The 17,257-nt window shown below is 38.8% G+C and overlaps 1 protein-coding gene across 1 annotated transcript; it reads left to right on the top strand.

Annotated features, from left to right (window-relative positions):
• Positions 1-6,257: 6,257 nt before the first annotated feature.
• On the top strand, positions 6,258-16,731 carry Pi3K92E (phosphatidylinositol 3-kinase 92E). The gene is made up of 17 exons (XM_077427762.1): positions 6,258-6,628; positions 8,181-8,406; positions 8,496-8,716; positions 8,792-9,038; positions 9,148-9,554; positions 9,630-9,829; positions 9,902-10,114; positions 12,636-12,842; positions 12,917-13,060; positions 13,132-13,256; positions 13,329-13,473; positions 13,645-13,833; positions 13,910-14,052; positions 14,130-14,281; positions 16,062-16,235; positions 16,314-16,433; positions 16,510-16,731. The coding sequence occupies exons 1-17, from the start codon at positions 6,485-6,487 to the stop codon at positions 16,636-16,638; spliced, it is 3,186 nt and encodes a 1,061-aa protein (XP_077283888.1). The 5' UTR covers positions 6,258-6,484; the 3' UTR covers positions 16,639-16,731.
• Positions 16,732-17,257: the final 526 nt, after the last annotated feature.

Raw genomic sequence — 17,257 nt, 5'->3', positions numbered from 1 at the left:
GTGGAACCAAAACGGTCGAAACACGCCGCCACCATTAAACCACATCGAGCGGAACGGCGCCAATCATTCCAGAAAATTCTACGCCTCGGCAAAAGTGCATTCCTCGTTCACGCATCAACAACCACATGCGCTTACGCATCAACAACCACTTCCATCAATCGTTCCAGAAAATTCTACGCCTCGACAAAAGTGCATTCCTTTCTTACGCATCAACAAACCACCACCATCGGTCAGGCGATTCCAGAAACACTATAAAAGGAGGTACAACCCAAACAACGCCAGTAGTGCTCGGACGTGTCCCGCCGCGCTGTCGTTGTCGTTACCCGCGCTACAAACAGCTGTCTATAACAGCTGCGTCGCCGAAACCGCGATGTAACTACCGCTCGACTCTCCGAACGCGTCCCTCTGGGAATGAGAAGCTGTCCTAGCAACAGCCAAATAAACAAAAGTGATAGTGACAGTGACAAGTGACAAGTGACAGTGACACTACAAACAAAAAAAAACCCACCCACAAGATGGCCAGTGTGCGGCGTGATGGCCGTGGTGGCAGTGACACTAGCGCTAAAACGCATAAATTCACTGAACATGACTTCAAAAAACTCGTGAAGGCGTACCAAGAAATGAGGGAAGAAAACGCTTCCCTCAAAAAGTTAATCGCGACTCACGCAGCCCAACGAGCAGCTGACCAAGCAGCCCACTCCGCCCAACTGGGAAACCTCGCGTCAAACATGTCGCAGGCCCAGTCGACGACGACGACCACAAAGACGAAGGATATGGCCACATCCCCTCAGACGTCACCACGCAAAAACGGTAAGCGTAGAATGACGAGCCCACTCAACACCACACACACACAATCACAGTCGACCCCACCCATCAGCAACAGATACGCGGCACTCGCGGAATCCGACTTCGACTCCGATTCCGACTCCGTGCAGTCTAATAAAATGGAGGTTACTTCCGCTGCCAAGTCCCCACCCGCATCAGCAGCCGCACCCGAACCCACACAACCACCCACACCTACACAATCACCCACACCTACCCAAACACCTGCACCTACACAAACACCTGCACCACTACCGGAGGACTACTCCTTCCCTGTTGGCATCATCCGAAATCGGAAACATATCCAGAAGCGTCCAATTCACAACACACCCACCCAACAAGCGGCCCTCAGCACACCGTCGGCAAACACGCCTCAAATTCGCACACCCCCCCAGACCATAAGCCCCGCTCACCCATCCAGAAACACCGTTTCGGATGTGCTTCCCAAACCTAAAGTTGCTCCAATCTTTCTAAGGTTGCCATCGGACTACAAGGTAGTTCAAAGGAAACTCGACGGACGTAACCTCAAATTCACAGCCGTCTACTCTGAAAACAGAGTCAAAATCACACCATGCACCATCGATGATTACCGCCAAATCACAAAAGTGCTCCAAGAAGAACAATTCCAATTCTATGCCCACCCTCTAACGGAAGACAAACCGCTCAAACTGGTCATTAGAGGCATTAGCCCCAACTATTCCGAGTCAGAAGTCCTCGCCGAGTTGGCCGATCTTGGCTACAAAGCCAGTAAAGCCACCGTCATGAAATCACGACGTGACAAGCGCGACATGCCCATGTTCACTGTCGAGACCACACGTGACGAAGAGGGGAAGAAGTTGTTCAACCTCTCCAGCATCTTCGGCCAACTGGTTCGCACCGAATCACTTCGCCGTGGTGATACTGTACCGCAGTGCCACCGCTGCCAAGGCTTTGGTCACGGCTCCTACAACTGCCATGTCGCCCCCCTGTGCATCAAATGTGCAGGACCCCATTTGACCACTGACTGTGTGTCAACAACCTCCACTCCAACTTGCACCAGCTGCAGAGGCCCTCACGTTTCCAGCTACAGAGGCTGCCCTTCAAATCCCAACAACAAAAGCAGGAAGAACTCCCGCCAACCCCGAAACCCCAACCCCTCCCACCCCCAACCAACGAAGACCAACGTACCGCAATATAGACACGAAAACTCAAATTTCCCTCCCCTAACCCCACCCACCCAACAACCCAACATCAACACTAGCTGGAACCCAAACCAAGACCTTTCAAATCGGATGAGCAAAATCGAACAGTCCATTGACTCGATAAATGCCATCCTGCTCATGCTCACCCACCAACATAAAAAATGACTTGCTACCTCAAGATCGTTTACTGGAACGCCTGCAGCATACTCAGCAAGCGTGTCGAATTCGAGCAATTCTTGCTCCAACACTCCATTGATATCGCACTAGTAAACGAAACTTGGCTCAAACCTGGCAATCGACTAAACTTCCCAAACTACACCACATACAGAAACGACAGAATAGGCAAAGCCGCCGGCGGCACTGCCATATTCATCAAACACACAATTCAACACAACTTGGCCCCGCGGCCGATCACCACAGGGATAGAACTGACGTCGGTAGAAGTTTGGACTAACACTGGCACCCCACTCATCCTCCACGCAGTTTACAACCCACCAAAACAACACTTACTCACCACAGACTTGGACAAAATATTCAACACTAACAAAGCCACCATTGCCGCAGGCGACCTTAACGCCAAACATTCCAGATGGAACAGCCAAGCCACTAACAATAATGGAAAAATTCTTTTAAGTTATTCCCAACTTTCAAACCCAAAAGTTTCCGTCACGGCCCCAGACGAACCCACAAGAATCCCCATTAACTTCAAAGGCAGACCCGATATCTTAGACATCGTTCTAACTCAAAATTTTCCGGGCGCGCAGTCCTTGACTGTAGTAAATGATCTTTCTTCCGACCATCACCCGGTCATACTAGAACTCACCAACACACCCGTAACTATAAACCCCATCCTCCGAAGTACCATATCTTGGGAGAAATTCTCAACTCTCCTTCACCACACCGTCACTTACCCCCACTCAATTCACACCACCCAAGAAATAGACTCCGCTATTAACATACTCACGGATGAAATACAGTCAGCCTTAGACGCCAGCACCACCACCACACCCCACTCCCCTTTGCACCCGCAAGCTTTACCCCCCGACATTCGCGATCTTATTCGCCTTAAGAATAGAGCTAGGAAGGCATTCCAAAGGTACAAGGACCCAATCCTCAAACAGCGAATGAACAGACTTCAACAAGACGTTAAAAATGCCTTGTGGCAACTACGAAACGACAACTGGGATACCAAACTCAGAGCGCTAGAAGACGGACATAACGGTTTCTGGAAACTGTCAAAAATCTTCAGAAGCAACGGCAACAGGATCGACAGGATCAAAGTTGGAGATAAGTTCGTCTACTCCACCGCCGATAAAGCGGAAGCCCTAGCCGACAGTCTCCAGGACCAATTCTCTCTCTCAAACTTCAACCTGCAAAGTGACTTTTGCCAAATGGTTGAAAGCTCCGTCAACAGCTACCTCGAAAACCCAGCCCCAGTACCCATTGTCGCCACTTCGCCGCTTGAAGTCCTAAACATCATCAAAACTATCGCCGCCAAAAAGGCCCCTGGCCCTGACGGAATTTCCAACAAAGCTCTAAAAGAACTCCCTCAAAAAGCCATCGCTGCACTCACGGCAATACTAAATGCCACCAACAGAATCTGCTACTTTCCGAGTCAATGGAAACTCGCCAATGTCATTCTCATCAGAAAACCCTACTCGAACCCCTCCCTCGCAACAAGTTACCGACCCATCAGCTTGCTATCCTCACTGAGTAAGATCCTGGAACGGATCTTAATCTCAAATCTCAACAGCGAAATCGCAAATATTGACCTTCTTCCCAAAACACAATTTGGCTTCAGACCCCAACACTCTGCCGTTCACCAGATTCACAGAGTTGTTGAAACCGTTATAGACGGTTTCGACCACAACATGTCTACTGGAGCAATCTTCCTAGACATTTCCAAAGCCTTCGATAAAGTCTGGCACTCTGGCCTCCTTTACAAAATGATTGCCGCCAACATCACCCCCCACTCAATACGTTCTATCGCATCCTTCCTAAGAGAAAGGAGATTTCAGGTCAAACTCAAGGACCGCATATCAACTCAGCGAGGCATCTCCGCTGGGGTACCCCAAGGCTCCATCCTCGGCCCCACGCTATTCAACCTTTACACACACGACATACCCACTCCTACACATAGGTACACAAACATCGCACAGTACGCCGACGACACGGCCATCTTAGCGAGCTCCGTCGGCCCCAAGGGAGTCTCGCTCGCCCTCCAGAAGTACTCGGACCAACTGGTAGCGTGGTACGATAAATGGCTGATGAAAATCAACCCGGATAAAAGTCAGGCAATATTCTTCTCCAGACGTAAAAAACGGTGCAAACCAGCCAAGCCAGTCATTATAAACGACAAACCAGTCAACTGGACCACGTCTACCCGCTACCTGGGGGTAATAATCGACCGCAAATTAACCTGGAGACCCCACATCACTAACGCGGTGCGTAAGGCTAGGGCAGTTGCGTCAAAGCTTTACCCACTATGCAAACCAAACAGCAAGCTCTCGCTTAAAAACAAGTGCTTGCTGTATAAATCCATCATCCGCCCACAAATCACGTACGCGAGCCCCGTGTGGGCTCACACTACCATCTCCAACAGATCCATACTCAGACTACAGACAATTCAAAACAAATTCTTGCGTGCCACGGGCAACTACGACTGGTACACAAGAAACACTATAATTCACAATGACCTAAGCATTGACTACCTCGACAAACACGTACACAAACTTGCCGTGAACTACTTCAAGTCTCTCGGCAAAATAGACAATCCCCTGATCAATTCCCTCAGTGTGACCAAACTCACGTCCAATCAAAGACCCATCGACATTCTGAAGATGGGTATAGGCTAAAACAGCACCCAATTTAATTAACCAGACTCAACCACCTCCAAACGGTCCATACCCGTTAACCACCCACTAACACACTAACCCCGACAGCATCCCACAGATGTTGCACTAATTTTGCTTAGTGTTCCAGATCGACAAACACCCCACAAGCGAGCAGCCGCCAGCCCGCACCACAAACATCACCGAGAGTCCGATCCCATACAACACGTTCGATGGATAGGTTAAGGGAGTGGCACTCCCTATAAACTATCGTTAAAACGCAGCCACAAAGAAGACAACGCCAGTCGACCCACAGCAGCAAGCGTCGACATACAGCTCCTGACCAGCCACCACTACACTACGCGGACTTGGAAGATCAACCAGCCGGACGAGCCAGCAACACACTGCCGTATCCAGAGACCTTCCGAACATAGCCGAACAACGAGCCAGCAACACACTGCCGCATCCAGAGACCTTCTGAACATAGCTGAATGCCGAGCCAGCGACACTTTACCATATCCAGAGACCGCTGAACGACATACTTTTGCCCACAAATACCATACCTTTGTACAACCATAGGCAAACAATAAAACTTTATAAAACTAGCACAACAGTGTTTCGTTAGGCCGGGATACGGTCAACACATCGCTACCCCGCCTACAGAACTATTCGTCTGATTTTTCAGCCATTCGTTATTCGAATATTTCATCAACTATTCGAATATTATTCGTGTATATATTTTTTTATAAACTAAATAAACAAAATAAACATGAAAAGAGTGATGACGAAGAAGCCAACGATTATGAAGAAAATGAAATATATAACGGGGATAATTGTGATAAAAATGAAGATAATGAAGAAGATGAAATATCTACATGTGAAGAAATGGATTTTTATTCATTAAATACAGAAATGTTTAAAGAACATCACTTTTCGATCGATAATAATCTATACGAAATTTTAGAAAACATCAGAAAAATAGTACGAATATTTAAGAAGTCAGGCAAAATATACATTTTTACAAGAAATCATAATGAAAAAAGAAAATAAAAAATTTAAATTATTATTGGCTATAAAAACGAGGTGGAATTCAAATGACAACCATGATAAGACGATTCATTCAAATTTATGCTTGGTATATATGTATGTAATTACCTTTTTTTAAACTTTCGAATATATTCGAATACTCGAATAGCACTTGATTTACTATTCGATATTCGAATAATTGAAGTCGGTTTACCGTATTTCTACACTATTTTGTATTTTTTTACTGTATCTTGTTCTTTGTTTTGGCCCTTCGACACATTGGGGCAACCCGAGTATTCACTATGGTCTAACTTAAATTCTGAAATAAGTAAAAGTGTGCGTAGACCTATATTCCACAACAGTCAACAGTCAACAGTCAACAGTTATTATATTTGGCAGACATGGCAACCCCAATGCCAACAGACAACACTGGCGTGTTGCAGCAGAGCCCAGTGTGGGTATCGAATGTTATTCGATGCACCGGATCGAGGATCGAACGGAGCCGAAGTGACACCGCGACACCGTGAGAAGGGTGGGTGGGCGGCGTTGCCCTCGAGGGGGGCGTAGCCTCACCTCACCCTCACCCTCACCCCCGGCCCCCGGCCCCCGGCCCCGGCCCCCGCCATGGCTCCCGTGCCGAAGACTTTCGCCTGGGACTTTTGGGGCAAACCTCCCCCAGAATGCGTCGAGCTCACCTGCCTCTTGCCCACCGGAGTGACCGTGCCCCTCGTCGTCAACAGGAGCTGCTCACTCCACGACATCAAAGAGGTCTCATACTATCACTACTCACGACTCATCACGCCATCACACCATCACACCATCACACACATCGCCGACTCCTCATTCGAGTCCTCACACGCATATTAATATGTAGGTTGTGCATTAAACGACGATGACTCACAAACTTGGTAGAGGCGATTAAATACAAATCCAGACCGGTAGTGGTGGTGTATTGTTTATCTTTATGAGGCAAATGTCATCGCCTTCTTAAAATAATTATACATCTGAGATGTGTATGTATATTGTAGTATGGAATATGAGTATGATAGGTGTGGTTTTACGTAATGGACTTGACCCTCGTTTTTTGCAAACATACAAAATTTTGTGCAAATTCAGTGACGATATATTTTTGTTTGCCTTTGTTATATTCGATGATTTTCCTTTCATATTGTACGAAAGATGATCAATAAGACTGGCTATGAACTTACTTGTGGAGGTTAGATCTTTTATGAAATTTTTTTTTGAATTTCTAACATAATAATCAGCGCATTTTTTTATGTTTTTCTACAATAATGAGAAATTATTTTCACAATTTGTTGACCGATTCAAATGGAAGATATTTTATGTATGATATTTTTGTTCGAATTTATAGTAGTATCTTATCTGAATGTTAGTGTGCAGCATAATAGGGAAAATATGCTCAAAAACCTATTTATAATTCGTATGATACATTTTATACATATAATATTTAAACTAAAGGCTCGTTTAAAGTCGACAATCTAAAGCAGATTGTGTTTTTACTTGAAAGGTATTGACGTCTTTTTGCCATCATCGAGACTCTTCACAAGTGTATTAGTGATTCTGTCATAAAATCTATTGATTATCCGTACTTAATCGGCATTGAAATAGTCTCCAGATCAAATATTAACTGTTCAGGTGCTGTTTTTGACTAAATCATATGAAAATAAATTGTTTTTATGATTTGTTTTAATCTTAGGCTCATGATTTTTTTCATCCTCCAACACACATACATACATATGTTATGCAACAAATTATTAGAATCTACTATTTTTGTGTGTTGAAACTATGTATTTGTTTTGCTCAATCTGAATAATCAAGGTTCTACCTTAAAAATACCTCTAGTTTCATTAATTCGATTTCCATTTCGGCAATTTCAGACTCGATTCAATAATTATTTAAATATATGCCACATTTAATCATATAAAGTTTGCAATACTTGTCACATAAGCTATAAAATTGAAATCGAAATCTATACGGTCTGATAAGTTATAACAAAGCAGTTACACTCTGAGGCCATATTTGCAATAACATTACAATTAAACTAATACAATGTTAAATGTGTCACAAATAGTCATAAAAATATACACCGTTTAAATATTATTATTTTTCATGCCACAATATGTACATATTTTTTTTAATTTTTAAAAATCTCACTATTTAATTTTTATGAATTAAAATGTAATGTCAACATATGATTCCTATTTCCTTTTAGACAAACATGCAATGTATTTACAAGGCTCTTCTATATTTCATTTAACATTTAAATAAAATACTGTAACATTTTGTCCATATGTTACAGGATCTATGGGAGAAAGCGGCAAAATATCCACTTCATGGCATGCTTCTAGATATGTCGTTGTATTATCTACAGTACATTAGCTACATAGCAGGGTACGACATAGTTGATGATGAAAATAAAAGATTGCTCGATATAAAACCCAGGTTCGGTTTGATCAAAGTCGTTGAAAAACAGAAGGAAAACGACGAGTTGCTCAATAATCAAATCAGTCGTCTCATCGGAAAGGGTAAACAGACATTAAACTATTTTCATTTATGTATGTCCATTTGTGTTGTATCGATTCAAATACAAAGAACTGTTGCATTAAATTTTCAGGACTAAAAGAGTTCGACGCTTTAAAGATCACCGAAGTGAATGACTTTCGAATTAAAATGCGCCACCTCGCTAAAGAATCTAGAAAATATTCCACATGGGCCGAACATTTATGCCACCAGTATCCCCCGCGATTAGCCAATTCTCCAAATTTACCTCAAACACTCGCAAACAGGATACGTGATTATCATTTTGTGTTATCATCGAAATTTGTGAACACCGATGTCAGTGTAAATGTGTAAATTTAAAAATACACATACGAATAACTACCACTTTCATGATTTGATTCAAATTTTCAGACCACGTATACGTTTAATGTATCGTATACGATCACACCTCAACTTTTACTGAAGACAATTTTAGCCAAACGAGCCAACGCTATGAACACTCGCGGCGAACAACCTTCTGATTTCATTTTGAAGATCTGTGGAAGAGAGGAATATCTCTTCGGAGACTATCCTTTAATCCAATTTATATATATACAGGAAACGTTATCGAGAGATGGTGTGCCCACTGTGATCACTTTACCAATTAAAAGTGTTCCCCGTGAGTATTTATGATTCAATGAACACTGAATGGTGTTCAGAATTCTTTGTGTAAAGTTCGTTGTATCATGTTATTAATGTTTTGTAAACAGTTTTCGATTCTTTCGCAGTTGACGGTAGACATGTATATAAAACGCCGCAAATGGATAATTTTATCTCGCAGCCTTGTTCGTCTACTCTGCGGAAAAAGGGGAAGACGATTTCATCGTGGGACATCCGTGATCGATACTCATGTCGAATATTAGCTGTTTGTAAATTGAATACCGACACTAATAGGAACGTCGAAGTCGTCGTTCAAGCCAGCTTGTATCACAGCGGAAAGTCACTATGCGAAATCCAGAGCACTGCTGAATATGCTGTAGCGAAAGACATAGAAATCACCACCATCAGGGAAGAGTTGACGTTTCCGATAGAAGTGTACAACGTGCCGTGCTTGGCCAGGTTGTGTTTCGTTATTTACGAAGTTACCAAGACTGCCAAAGGATTAAAAAGTCGACGGATGAAAGAAGGTTCCAGGGTACGCTCAGTAATGATGTTTTAGCTCTATTTTCATATTACTTCAATCGTTCTTCTACTATTTTATGTTATATAGGAATTATATGTGAATCCTTTGGCTTGGGTAAATATGTCTGTATTTGACTATAAGAATCAATTAAAAACCGGAGGGATGACCCTCTATATGTGGACGTATGCTGAAGACATGCAAAATGAAGATTTATTAAATCCGCTCGGTACGATCGTGCCAAATCCAAACACTGATCAGTGTGCAGTATTGACTATCGAATGTAGCAAGTCAGTATATACTATGTATTTGTACACTTTTATGTTACTTTTCTTTGTCTAATTTACATTCTGTTGTTACAGTTATAGCCAAGAGCACACAATTCTATTCCCACCCGATGATGTGGTGCTCAATTTCGCCGGAAAAGGCAAAGACAGTAATACGTCTCCATCTTTTAGAAATATTAATATTAAAGCATTTTCCACCGAATATCTGATGCAGTTGCGACAAGTGGCTGAAAAAGAACCCGTGTACGAAATGCACGAACAAGAAAGAAGGAGTTTGTGGGCTCTAAGGTGCAAACATTTGCTATATACAATGGAAATATTTTTTCCAAGCATGAGCAAATCCATTTTATAGCTTAGAGTGAAATATCACTTTATTCACGCCCTGATGTAGACGTGTAGATTATTGAATGTGTCACTAACTTAAGATTCACCACTTTCGATGTGTCACCCACTTTAAGGATAAATCGGGGCAAAGTCGTTAAAAAAACGCTAATGTGACGCGAAATTTTACCACAATACAATACTCAACACTGACACTCTTTAATAACACAGAGCAACAAAAAATCGCTAGATAGCTATAACAGAAAAAAACATCCGACTATTGATTAAAATACTCACTTTTGGCACAGCAATGTTGGATTTTGAGTTAAAGCTTGCTAAAGTCAAAAAATAAAAAAAATTGCTCATATTTTAAACGCTCATCTATGGCTCAGACATCGGGGGGACAGCCATGGCTGTAGCCCGGGGGCCCGGGTTTGCGAGGGCCCCCCGCACTGAGATTTTTTTTTTTTTTTTTGTTACGAAATTGAGAAGTGTCTTTCGTCTTCGTACTTCGTAGCTATGTTCAAGTAGTAACTTGTCGGTAATATCTTAGCTATTATTTTTACACTATGACTTTTATTTTAAACTTGTGAAAATATATTACAGCATACTCTCGATTATCCGGGCTAATGCTGGGGAGGAAGGGCACGGATAATTGAAAAACACGAATAATCCGAACCATCAAATTTTGGCTTGGTTTCGAATATAATATCATATTTACAACACAAATTTTTGTTTCATTATTTTAATACTCATTATTTACTAAGAAAAACACTCATAGTTAAGCAGATAAGTGGCCACTAGTAGTTAGTACTAGTGTTGCCAAAATATAATATAAAAAAATCTAGTCAACCAGCCAGACGAAGCATTAATGATGTATTCTAATCCTAATTTCTCATGGAAAAACTTGGCTGCTTCTATACACATTTGACCGCTAAATGGTATTCCTTTTGCTCGTTTTTGATTTAACCATATGAACATAATTGCATTCAAATCTTTGTATGTTGACATTTTCATACTTTTTCGTTTCGAAGGACCTGTAGAAGTATTACAATCTCTCGCAAACGCCTCTAACTTATTTTTTTGTTTAAATATATCTCGAACAGGTATGTAACTCTGAAATATTTTCGAGTTATTGCAAAGAAAATAATTTCACACAGAAAGTAATTTCAATTTTGAAACTTTTTGGGGGGGGGGGGGGCCTTAAGCATGCTAACCCGGGGGCCTGACTTAGGATGTGCGGGCCATGCTCATATCTCATAAACGAGAGCAAACCAACAAAAATCATTTTCATATTCCATTTCAGTGGATCATTGATCAGTCTCCGCTCTGGTATTTTTTTTTTGTTGCTCAATGTAATTGTACAGCTGAATAAAGATATATGTATGTTATTATCAATTATAAATATATATATATATATTGTACATATCGATGGCTTGGTGCACAGATATTATATGTCCATTTTTGAATTTGTATCCAAATTTAAGTTTACAGATGCTGGAATAATTCGGCTTTTTCCTTTCAAGGTAATTTAAGGCAGTATCCATAAATTACATTTACAATTATTATTATAAATTTTAAATTATATTCAAATAACGGTGACAAATGAGGATAGGTTGTCAATTTATTTGGAACCGTTTCAACAATGAAATCAGAATCAGATAAAACGACCATGGATATGTGACTCCAGTTCGTTCTCTTCCTATCAGAGTTTGCCAATTTATCTGATTTCATTGAAATGGTTCCAACAAATTGGCAACCTTTCTAACCTCTCGCAAAAATTCTATTTTATAGCGTCTCGAATTTGCTGATTTATAAAATCGGCAAATTAAAAATTAAATAAAATCCTGTTAAACTATTTGTCAAATACGATGCATTGTAAAATTGGTTTATCGGTGTTTGGTTTATTGGGGTTCACGTGTTAGGCCTTCCTAATATGCATATTTTTATATGCATAAAATAAAATATATTCAAGGTCTGGCCAGTGAAGTTCAAAAATTTTTTAATCACGTTTCTGTGCACACCCCTGAATGTATTAAGCTGAAAATTTATATTTGTATTCATTATGTACTAACTTAGAGCTGATTAGGTTTTGGTCAGAATTCTTAAACCGGAAGTAGTATTTTTTTTAAAACAATATTTCATTATTTTATTTTGACATTTAAAATTATTTTTATTTTCTTGATATTTAATGTGTCTAATAATTATGGTAATTTTAAAGTAATAAAAAAATTTCGACATGTATCTTTATTTGGCCGCACACTTCAGTTGAAAACAATCCGCTATTTCATTATTGCTATGTATAACTCTGATGCTTGAGTATTAAAAATTTAAGAACCCGATTCAGAACTTTTTTTTGTAACCAAAAGCACAAGAAATGAAGATATGTCTAAGTTTTTTTTATTTATTTTTATATGACCTGTTGTAGACTCATCTCTATATGAATTCGTGTATGTATGATAACCTAAAAACTATTTTTATTTTATAGGGAAGACTTTCGAACACAGCATCCGACATTTTTACCGAAATTGTTATTATGCGTCGATTGGAACGAAAGACAAGAAGCAGCTGATGCTGCTGCTCTTGTTAGCGATTGGCCACTTCTTTCTTCCGCTCACGCTTTAGAATTATTAGATTACGCTTACGCCGATAGATTTGTACGGCGATTCGCCGTATCGTGTTTGTGGAATATCAGGTAAATTTCTAATTTTCAAATTTACATTGTAATTTGTAATTTCCTTCACAAATTTTAATTTATTTTCTTTGCAGTGATGAAGATCTATCATTATACTTATTACAATTAGTACAAGCGTTGAAACACGAAACATTTTACATGTGTGATTTAATGGAATTTTTACTTAGAAGAGCATTAGCGAATAGAAATATTGGACACTTTTTATTTTGGCATTTAAGGTAGTGATTGTTGATATTGAATGTTTTTTAATTTGTTTTTTTTTTCTTGTTTTCAACTAATTTATTTGCAGATCTGAGATGCAAGTTCCTTCAGTATCGATTAGATTTGGGTTAATTTTAGAAGCATATTGTCGTGGTTGCGAAGATCATCTCGATTCACTGACACGGCAGACTGGATCTTTAGGAATACTTATCAGTATGTTGTTAGATTGTTCAATGTTTTATCAGTGTTGAGAATGATTTGTAGACATTGATTGGTTTATTTTAGATGCTAGCGAAGTTGTGCGCGATCGAAGGGATATCAAAAATGCTAGAACTGCTCTGACAGAGCACTTGAGCGATTTTCACTGTCAAGAAACTCTGTCTACTTTTACTAGCACTTTGGATCCTAGTGTTAAATGTAAAAAAGTGAAGTGAGTATATTTATTTTGTATATATTCTGCTCTTGTTCTTAAATATTATATATGGAAAATTTGTGGGAAAGGTTTGTAATCAATAGCTATTCCTTTGCCAAAACTATATCGACTCTTGAAATAGATATCAATATTTTAATTATGATTTTAACCTTATGAATTGTAATTTAGAGTTGAGAAATGCCGCGTAATGGATAGTAAAATGCGTCCATTATGGCTCGTCTTTGAAAATCAAGATTCTTATGGAAGTGATATTTCCATTATACTAAAGAATGGTGATGATCTTAGACAAGATATGTTAACGTTGCAGATGATTAAAATTATGGATAGATTGTGGAAGAACGAAGGATACGATTTTCGGTATGTATATAATGGTATAACTCAAATATGTCATCAAAAAAGTCCCAAAATATAATATATTTTTTCCATTTTATAGAATGAATCCTTACGGATGTATATCGATGGATCACCGTGTCGGAATGATTGAGGTAGTGCTCAACGCCGAGACAATAGCTAATATTCAAAAGGAGAAAGGCCTCTTTTCAGCCACTTCACCTTTTAAAAAGGGATTGTTGCTAAGTAAGTTTGTTAATTTACTCTCTCGATTTGAATTAAACGACTAAGATATGTTACTATCATACTGTGATGTGTATTAGGTTGGCTCCGAGATCATAATCCTACTGAGGAAACTTTGGGCAAAGCCATAGAAGAATTCACTCTCAGTTGTGCTGGATATTGTGTGGCGACTTACGTACTAGGAGTTGCTGATCGTCATTCAGACAACATTATGGTTAAGAAAACTGGACAAGTATATATTCTAAAGCATTTTACTAGCTTATAATTCATAGGTTCATAGCCATTTTCGGATGGCGATCCCTTTTTATAAAAAGCCAAGTGACCCATGACCTCATCCCCTACATAAGTGAAAAAGGCAATTAAAAAAAAAAACGAAATTGTTTTTTTACTTTATTTTATATATGTATAGATTTCATTTCATTAAAAATCTGCTCTTTATCACCTCTGGACATGTCTGATATACCTTGCTGAATAGTGTTATCAGACGGAAATATTCGTTGCATCTTTACTTCACTGGAATCTTCAAGAATTAATTTCACCATCTTCAACATGCAGGGTTTGATGAGCCTTTCTCCAATTGTGAGGTGTTATTTGCTTGGAAATTTCCAATACCACTTCATATGGTGCTTGCACTAATGCAGTACTCTCTTGCTGAAAATTTTTCTGTTCGATCAAGTCTCTGACGTATGCAACTACAGTGTACTTCGGGGCTAATGCTGGGGAGTACGGGACTGGATAATCCGAACTATCGATTTTTGATATTAGTCAGGGCTTCAAACTGTTATTTTTTTCGTTCTTTCAACCGTTTCATTCTGGAAATAATAACGGTTTTTTCGGTTCAGCTCCGGGTGATTAATTTTTAGAATTTATAAATGTTTTTATTTGTATTAAAAAAGTATTTGATATCGTAATTAAGAACGTTTTATGGTACTTGTATGATAGCTCAGTGCCACGCTCCGAAAACAATGGTTACACTAGACCGCATGATATAGCCATAATTTTTTTAAATGATATATGTATGTAGGTACATTTTATATTTATGAGAAAGTCGAGATGCGTCATACGATCATGAAAGATTTCTTTGCGTCTTAAATTTGAGAACTAAGATTTTCGGAAAAACGATTAGAAACTTGTACATTCGAAATTTATAGGTTAAAAATATTACAACGGAAATATTACGATGGGTTTGTTTCATATATCGCAACTAAGGTTTCTGATTCCCGGGACGCAAAACGTAGCTCGGGATCAGTCCCAGGATCCCGGGATAAATAATATAATTTTTTTTTTATTAATATATGATTACTATAACTTTATATTAATAAAAAAAACAAACAATATTTTTTTTAACTGGAAAAAAGTAATAGTAAAAATAAATTTATTTGAAGTAGCTTCATAAGAATATTAAAATATTTAAATGAAAATCCGAAAGCTATATACATATATTTTCATTTCTATTTTAAAGTCGAGGCAATTTTTTTATTTACGTTTTGTAGTTTTGTCTTAAATAACTTCTTATTTAATTCTTCATTCAACATCAAACACATAATTGTCTCATCTTTATCAAAATCTAATAGTTTGGAATAATTTCCCTGGATATGGGACATGAAATGCCGTGAGTTCCCGGGAAATTCTGTTCTGTGTCGACCCGGGCAGAAACCGTAATCGCAACAGATGCGTATTCTCATTCAAAAAATGATGAAATTTAAAATGTAATTGATTTTATTTCAAGAATGAATAATCCTCAAACTGAATTTTCCGCACACGGATAATCAAGAGTACACTGTATTTAGTTTCATGTCGACGAAAGAACTCCAAATGTGTTTTGGATGCTCGTTTTGAAAATTTTCAAACTTGAAGAGACCGATTCAAAATGAAAATTGCATTAGGCATTTTTTTTATGTACTGTACAAATTGGTGACCCCACAGAAAAAGTGTCGCGACCCATAGTTTATGAATCTGTGGTTATACTTCACAATTTTAGAGGCAGTCATTTAATACTTTTTCTTTTTCAGTTGTTTCACATTGATTTCGGCCACATATTGGGGCATTTCAAAGAGAAATTTGGATTCAGACGAGAAAGAGTACCATTTGTATTAACTCATGATTTTGTAAATGTAATTAATAAGGGACAGAAAGATGCGAAGAAGGCTTTAGAATTTCAAATATTTCAGACTCATTGTGAAACGGTAACTTACTTTACATCTAATATTGATCTAAATAAATCGCAATGGGTATATTATAATTATGTTCGTTTCGTTTTACAGGCGTTCATGATTCTCAGAAAGCACGGTTACCTTTTCCTCTCTCTTTTTGCAATGATGATATCGACTGGCCTTCCCGAGTTGAGTTCGGAAAAAGATTTAGTCTATCTTAGGGAAACTTTGGTAAGTATTGTTCATCTAATGTCTTATGATTGAGTTGAATTTGGGTTTGAAATGTTATCAAATGCTACGATTGCAGGTATTAGATTTAACTGAGGCGGAGGCCCTGTCGCACTTCCGCTCCAAATTTGATGAGGCTTTAAGTAATTCGTGGAAGACGTCCCTCAATTGGGCTTCACACAACATGGCGAAGAATAACAAACAGTGATACTCGCTTGCGGTTAAGTCAAGCTGAAGGCACCTCCAATTTTCGTAAGGCTTTGTTGTCGAGCTGTTATAATAATGCGCCCTCTCCCCCCCCCCCCCCTCCCGTAAGTTCTCGAGTGCTTAACCTTAACTTGAATAAGCAAACGCTGTGGTTAGGTTTAATTTTATAAAACACTTAAGTGGCATTGACTGAACGATATATTATATATATCCACATACATATTCGTATATGTACTTTATTTTACGTTACGCTACTGCGAAAGATCACTGATAATTTTGTATTTAAGACATATGTACGATGAATTCAAAAACACACACAACTCAACAGGGTAAGATCCTTTGGCTTAAAACTATGTATGTACGTAGTGTTTGCCATGTTTTGATTTAATTTCTTTGCCCTGTGGACAATGCAGAATTCATATATTCATATACACATATATATATATATATATATATATATATATATATATATATATATATATATATATATATATATATATATATATATATACATATATATATATATATATATATATATATATATATATATATATATATATATATATATATATATATATATATATATATTAAATGTGTCTTAAAATGTTCACATGTTCCAA

The sequence above is a fragment of the Arctopsyche grandis genome, chromosome 1, assembly GCF_051622035.1.
Source record: "Arctopsyche grandis isolate Sample6627 chromosome 1, ASM5162203v2, whole genome shotgun sequence".
Classification (NCBI taxonomy): domain Eukaryota; kingdom Metazoa; phylum Arthropoda; class Insecta; order Trichoptera; family Hydropsychidae; genus Arctopsyche; species Arctopsyche grandis.
Note: the sequence above shows the minus strand (reverse complement) of the source record. Positions and strands in the feature narration are given on the sequence as shown.

Excerpts from the sequence above, each read along its gene's own strand:
- Pi3K92E (XM_077427762.1), top strand. The coding sequence starts at position 6,485 with ATGGCTCCCGTGCCGAAGACTTTCGCCTGGGACTTTTGGGGCAAACCT. Across the intron at positions 9,555-9,629 it reads GGATGAAAGAAGGTTCCAGG|GAATTATATGTGAATCCTTT; the intron begins GTACGCTCAGTA and ends TATGTTATATAG. Across the intron at positions 13,834-13,909 it reads AACGAAGGATACGATTTTCG|AATGAATCCTTACGGATGTA; the intron begins GTATGTATATAA and ends TCCATTTTATAG.